We start from the raw sequence: 6,428 nt of genomic DNA, 5'->3' as shown, positions 1-6,428 counted from the left end.
CCCTTTCCCGGGCCCTTTCCCGGCCCTTTCCCAGCCCTTTCCCAGCCCTTTCCCAGACCGTTTCCCAGCCCTTTCCCGGCCCTTTCCTGGACCCTTTCCCGGCCCTTTCCCAGCCTTTTCCCGAGGCGTCCAGCAGAACCGAGGGCCGCGGGAATCCCTTTGGCCACTCCTCAGCATCTCACACCGTCCCTGCGGCGCTTCAGCAGTCCGGCCTTCTGGAAAGGTGTTTCTTGATAGACAAACCAAAAAGGAAACGATCCCACCCAGGGAAGTCCCTTTTTTCTTCCACAGAGGCCTAGGGATATAGGCCTCTGTGCCTATAGGATAGGCATAACATTCCTAGTTTCCCGAGTTCCTCGCTTCAGCGTTTTGCCGTGGGCTAGTAAAGCCAGCAATATTTCTCCTGAGTTATTCCTTTATTACAGAAGTTCTTCAGCTGCCCAAATACCACCTGAGGTGTCCGGGGTGCTGGACGCTGGCTCCGGCGCAGGTTGCCAGCAACACCAGGTATTTCCCTTCCCCGCCGCTGCGCTTCTCCCCGAGCCTCCTTCCTGCTGGCGCCGGGGCAGAGCAGCCGCTCGGCCGCTCACGTTGGCACCGGGATCTGCTCCTTGTCAGGGGCTGCTGCTAGGGGCGAGGAAAGGCTGGAGGTGGTCGGAATTCCTCAGCAGCAACCAGCCGTGTGTGAACTCAGGGCTAAGGAGGCTTTTCTCCTCTCCTCTGGCCGGTGTCAGTGACGGCAGCGGCTCTTGGAGCCTGGCACCGCACCCAGCGAATCCAGGCCCGGACCTGTTCAGACCTGGCTCCTCGGCGGGGTTTCGCAGGAGTGACTCACTCGGTGTTGACCAAACAGCCTGTTTTTCTGCTGCAAAACCCTGCCCAGAGATACTGGCTGCGGAGCCAACCTGCCCCAGGTGGCCGGCCCGCGATGACCACTCTGCTTTGCTCCTGCTTGGCTTGGGCTTCAGCTGCAAACCTGGAAAGAGGCTTTAAATTCTCTTGCCAAGTGCATAGTCATTCAGTCCCCGTCTTTTTTCTTTCTTTTTTTTTTTTTAAAGGCACAATTTCTGCCACCCGCTACACAGCAATGGTGATAGTGATTAATGCTGTCAGCCCTCGAGGGAGATTTAACCTCAAGACTCTTACGTATTAAAATCAGTTTGCTGGTCCGGTAAGCAGGTATCCAATTATTTACCTTGTCCGACGGGGTTTGACTCTCAGCCTGGCTGCAAATGCTCTGTGTGGATTCTGACCCACGCTGTGGCGCGTGGCCAGCGCCCGGGGCTGGCGGGGACCCTTGGCCTCCGTGTCACATCAGGGAGCCCTTGCAAGGTGCCGTTGATCTGACTTTATAAATCAATTTGGTACAAACCCCAGTGAGAGGCTCCCGTGCCAGCGCTCATCCTTGCAGCAGCAGAGGGGCACCCTCGTGTCTGTGTGTTTTTGTAAGCAGCTTTAATGCTTCTATTTTTAAAAAATGACCTGAGGAAAACAACTTGCGCTATCACTGCCCTTAACCTGGAGGGAAACACTTCCCCGTTCAGAGTCAGGTAATTTTTCTGGCACAGATTGCTCAAATCTTGCATTTTGATCATGTACGAGAGCACCACCTGCCTCTTCTTTCGTTCCACCTGCTGGGCAGCAGAGAACCTTGCAGCCAACGGTCCATAGGGTTTCCCCTCAGGGAAATCACGGTAATCAGAACTTGCTCTGGCCGCTAGTACAGAGAAAACAACCGACAGCGCCGCCTGTACCCACCCTAGGGAAGCGGCGGTGGTAGCTCAGGAAACTGAACAAACAGGAATTAATCAAATCAGGCTGGTTTCGAGGGCAGTGTAAAAAGAAAAACATGCCCATGCTGAAGGGAGATCTTTTAGGTTCTCGGTAATACTAGCTTAAGCCCGTATTCCTTTCTCGTGGTTGATACCAAAGAGTTGATCCTTACATGGGATCCAGGTAGGTTGAGCTCTGCCCACATAGGTCTGATTGTGGGCTCGTGTGTTGTGCGTGCTGCTGTGTAGGCGTTTCGAATAAAACCTTTAAAATTCAAGGCTGTTTTGCACAACTGTTACAATTCCTATGGGATTTCGGAGTTATTTATTGTTTGCTGCTGTGAAATGTTCTCTTCTCCGCCTGTTCTCTCTGCCCCTTTCTCGGCAAGTCTCTCTGCCCCCCCCCCCCCCCATTACTTTGGGGGAGTTAAAATGATTTTTGTGTCGGGGCCGGTAGGCAGTTTGGGATGCGAGGTGCTGTTCTCCGCAGGATGCATTCAAACAGGAAATTCTCTTTTGTTTCAGCCCTGCCCACAGCTCCTGAGGAGCAGATTTCCCTCGGCGCTGGCTGCCTGCTGATGTAAGGGCCTCCCGCAGCCTCCCGAGAGCCTCCCGCGCGCCGGCTGCTGCGGAGCCCTGGGCAGGCGCCGGTCCCGGGAAGCACCATGAGGATCCTGCTAGCCAAAGTGCTGTGTCTGCTGGGCGTCTGCGTGCTCATGCTGCTCGGGTCCCTCCTGCCCGTCAAGATCATCGAGGCAGATTACGAGAAAGCGCATCGCTCCAGGAGGGTCATTGCCCTCTGCAATTCTTTCGGAGGAGGCGTCTTCCTGGCCACCTGCTTCAACGCCTTGCTGCCCGCCGTGAGAGAGAAGGTAACGGCTGCCGAGCCTCCCCACACTGCGGTGGGGACCGGGGCAGCCACCCTGTGCTCCCTGCCCTCCAGGAGCAGGAGTGCAGGTCACCAGCAGCCCGTAGGTTCCCTGTCTCCAATGCTCAGACACATATGTGTGGGTATTAAGCATCCCCGAAACCGTTCACTGTTCTCAGGGTGCTGTAAACATAGGAATAATTGATATTTCCATTATTAAGGAATGCAGGAGCCTAGGCTTCCCCTCCTAGGCACTAGCTGTTGGAGGCTTTTTTCCCTGAGATGGATTTTGTAGGAAAATACTAGGGTGTCCTGGCAGCTCCTTGTGTCCCTTTGGCAGACGAAAGGTGGTTTGTGGCACTGGCGACCGTTTCTGTTTCCTTTATTCCAGCTCAGCGATGTTCTCAGCCAGGGGAACGTGACCACGGACTACCCTGTGGCCGAGACCATCATGATGGTCGGCTTCTTCATGACAGTCTTTGTCGAGCAGCTCGTCCTGACCTTCCAGAAGGAAAAACCCTCCTTCATCGACTTGGAGACCTTCAATGCCGGCTCCGACGTCGGGAGCGACTCCGAGTACGAGAGTCCCTTCATAGCGTCCTCCCGAGGGCGCGCGCTGCGCGCTGAGCACGGCCACCGCCCCCACAGCCACGGCCTGAATGTGCAGGAGCTCTCGCGGTCCGGCCCCTTGCGGCTCTTCAGCCTCGTGTTCGCGCTCTCCGCGCACTCCATCTTCGAGGGCCTGGCCCTGGGCTTGCAGGAGGAGGGGGGCAAAGTCATGAGCTTGTTCCTGGGCGTCGCCGTTCACGAGACGCTGGTGGCCGTGGCGCTGGGTGTCAGCATGGCCAAGAGCTCGCTGGCGATGAAGGACGCTGCCAAGATCGCCGTCACCGTGAGCCTGATGATTCCCCTGGGCATCAGCATTGGGATGGGCATTGAGAGCGCCCACAACGTGGCCAGCAACGTTGCCTCGGTGCTCCTGCAAGGCATCGCAGGGGGCACCTTCTTGTTTGTCACCTTCTTTGAGATCCTTGCAAAGGAGTTGGAGGACAAGAACGATCGTCTCCTGAAGGTCCTCTCCCTGGTGCTGGGCTACACAGCCCTCGCTGGGCTGGTCTTCTTCAAATGGTGAACACAGAAGGGATGGAAAGAAAGCCTTTCCTCCTCCCCTTGGGAATGGTGCTGGAAACGAGCCTGCTCTGCAGCCCAGGGGCAGCACCGAAGCCAGAAGCCACGTGGAACATCGCAGTCCAGGTAGTATCTCAGTATCAACCTGGAGGAGGAGAAGTATTTGCTGTGGACGTGGAGGGAGATGAAGATGAGAGTCGCAATGTAGATGTCACAAGATCTAGTGCTCTGCCCGCTCCTTCTCCGGGTCAGCAGCTCGTGCAGAGATTACTGGACACGAACACTAAGTATCTGGGTCTAACACTGAGAGCCTGTCGAGGTTGGATTTCCCATTGACGTGCACATCAGCCCCTTCCCTTCCTCCCCGCACACCCTTTCCAGAAACCTTGGTTGTGAGCCTGCTTCCTTCAGCCTCAGGTTCTGAGAAGGAGAGGATCAGTAACACCGAAATAAAGTCAAAAGCAGGTGGGGTAATGAGGCGCCCGGCTGCTCTAAGCTGCTTTTGTTAGCTTAGTTTCGAGCAAAACAGCTCCAGCGGGGCTGGGGCCGCGCAGGCCGCCTTGGCCCTCCGTGTTCCCGAAGGAGGAGGGATGTCTCTTCCCTGCGGGTTGGCCGGCGGCAGGGGAGGGAGCGAGGAATGGCTGATCAGAGGCTGTTTAATCCTCCCTGCTTGTTTGCTCTGTGCCCGAGCAGCGCCGGCAGTGGATCCCGCTGAGATCCAAGGTGCTTCCAGCAGGGAGCAAAGGCTGCACCAGGAACGTGGCCTTTCCTGGCATGGGAGGCACCACTGGGAGCGCCGTGAACAGCAGCTCCGCGCGGCTCCCGCTCCACACTGGCCTCCACTCACACGTGCGGTTTAGTTAGGCAAAGACTTCAGCCCCGCAGGGCTTCCCTGGGCAAATCCAAGCTCTGGGAAGCGTCATGGGATGGCGGTGGTTGCAGGGCTCCCTGCGCCGCGGTGCAGGCGCCGTCAGGATCAACCCGGGGCAGGGAGGATGGGGAGATGCAGGAGGCGGCAGCTGGGAGCCAGCGATTGGCACAGCTGGATCATCCACAGCTTTCCAGTGATCACTGCTTTAATGGTTGCAACACACAGGAGCAGATTCCTCTTTCCTGGAAAACCCTGGTGTGGGAAGGGGTCGGGGAGGGGTACATGGGGCCCAGATGACACAAATCAGCCAGGCCTGCTGAGACCTGGCGCGTTGAACGGGCTTCTTGTTCCACTCCTTGCTGGATGAGGTGCAGGACAGCGCTGGATCCCGATGCTGGATCCCGATACTGGATCCCGGCGCTGGATCCGGCTCTGCCCGCTGCCCCGGCTGGCATTTGTCCCAGGCAGGTGACACGCGTGGGAAAGGCCGGGGTGCTGCAGGGGATGGGGTATCACCAGGCACCCCTGTCACCAGGGCCTCGTCCGCGGCCGGGAGCAGCCTCCCAGCCCAGGCCCGGGCATGGCCCGTCCTGCCCGTCCGGCCGCGGCTCCGCGCCCGCCTCCGGCTGCGGCGCTGGGCTCGGAGCAGCAGGATGAGCGGGACGGGGGCAGCGCGAGCGCCCGGGAGCCGCGAGGGGCCCCGAGGTGCCCCCGTGGGCACCGCGCACGGCGGCTCTGCCCCCTGCGCTGCCCAGGGCCCTGCGCCCAGGGCGCACGAGGGGCTGCCTGGGTGCCCGCGTGGGTGGCCCCGCTCGCAGCTCTTAAGAATCGCTGCAGATTTTATCTGCCCCTGCACAGGAGTCGCATCGGCCGGCGCCACCGCGGCCACTCGTGTCCCCGGCACCGGCGGGACCCCCGTGCTCAGCCCCACTCCCGCTGCAGCCCCAGGGAAAGGGGGATTCCCTGGAAAAGGAGCCCCCAGGAAGGGGAGGGGACAGGGCTGCACTGGGGACAGTCACCTTAAGCCTGTCCCCGTAAGCTGCTAAGGAGCAATCCTGCTCTGCCGCCCCAGGGTTGGTTATTCCGGGCAGCGACCAGCTGTGCATGCATGAGCACGTGTGTGTGCATGCATGTGCATGTGTGTACATATATGTGCACATTTCTGCATGTGTGTGCACATCTGTGCATGCATGTGCACATGTGTGCACATCTGTGCATGCATGTGCGCACATCTGTGCATGCATATGCACATCTGCATGCATGTGTACATCTGTGCATATTTGTGCATACGTCTACACGTCTGCATGCATGTGCTTGCATGTGCACGTCTGTGCACACTCAGGGACATGCAGCTGGTGTGACCAGCTGGCAGTGCAGGGGACAGGGTGTCCCCAAGCCTGGCCTGGACCCCGCTGCCTTGGAGGATTCTGCACCCCAAGGTGTCACCCATGTGTCCGTGTGTCTGCCCTTGTGCACACGTGTGGGGACGTGTGTGAGCAGGGACATGTGTCAGTAGCAGCCGTATGTGCCTGTCCATGTGTCCACCCGTGTGTCCCCATCTGCCTGGCCTTGTCCCCCTCAGGGTGTCCCAGGCTGTGTGGGCACCTTTCCGTGGCCCCTTCTCTATCCGTGTGTCCCCATCCCTGTGTCCTTGTCCTCTGCATCCGCCTCCCTGGCCCCATCCGTGTCCCCGCCCGTGTGTCCATCTGCCTCCGTGTCCGAGCATCCCCCCCAGCGCCGTGTCCGCTCCGGGCCCGGTTCTGGCCCCGGTTCCGGCGCCGGTTCCGGC

At 59.1% G+C, this 6,428-nt stretch overlaps 1 protein-coding gene across 2 annotated transcripts; it reads left to right on the top strand.

Moving 5' to 3' along the window:
• The first annotated feature begins 81 nt into the window (after positions 1-81).
• SLC39A3 (solute carrier family 39 member 3) lies at positions 82-4,090 on the top strand. Of its 2 annotated transcripts, none has more exons than XM_026041448.1 (5): positions 82-223; positions 426-507; positions 1,059-1,171; positions 2,298-2,644; positions 3,032-4,090. In XM_026041448.1, exons 4-5 carry the CDS (start codon positions 2,438-2,440, stop codon positions 3,770-3,772), a joined length of 948 nt encoding a protein of 315 aa, XP_025897233.1. In that variant the 5' UTR covers positions 82-223; positions 426-507; positions 1,059-1,171; positions 2,298-2,437; the 3' UTR covers positions 3,773-4,090. The 2 variants fall into 2 exon arrangements, with proteins under 2 accessions (XP_025897233.1, XP_025897234.1); XM_026041449.1 differs by having other exon boundaries at positions 1,059-1,179.
• The last annotated feature ends 2,338 nt before the right edge of the window (positions 4,091-6,428 follow it).

This window comes from Nothoprocta perdicaria, unplaced genomic scaffold, assembly GCF_003342845.1.
Source record: "Nothoprocta perdicaria isolate Ctin4 unplaced genomic scaffold, notPer1 scaffold_286, whole genome shotgun sequence".
Classification (NCBI taxonomy): Eukaryota; Metazoa; Chordata; class Aves; order Tinamiformes; family Tinamidae; genus Nothoprocta; species Nothoprocta perdicaria.
Note: the sequence above shows the minus strand (reverse complement) of the source record. Positions and strands in the feature narration are given on the sequence as shown.

Excerpts from the sequence above, each read along its gene's own strand:
- SLC39A3 (XM_026041448.1), top strand. The coding sequence starts at position 2,438 with ATGAGGATCCTGCTAGCCAAAGTGCTGTGTCTGCTGGGCGTCTGCGTG. Across the intron at positions 2,645-3,031 it reads TGCCCGCCGTGAGAGAGAAG|CTCAGCGATGTTCTCAGCCA; the intron begins GTAACGGCTGCC and ends CCTTTATTCCAG.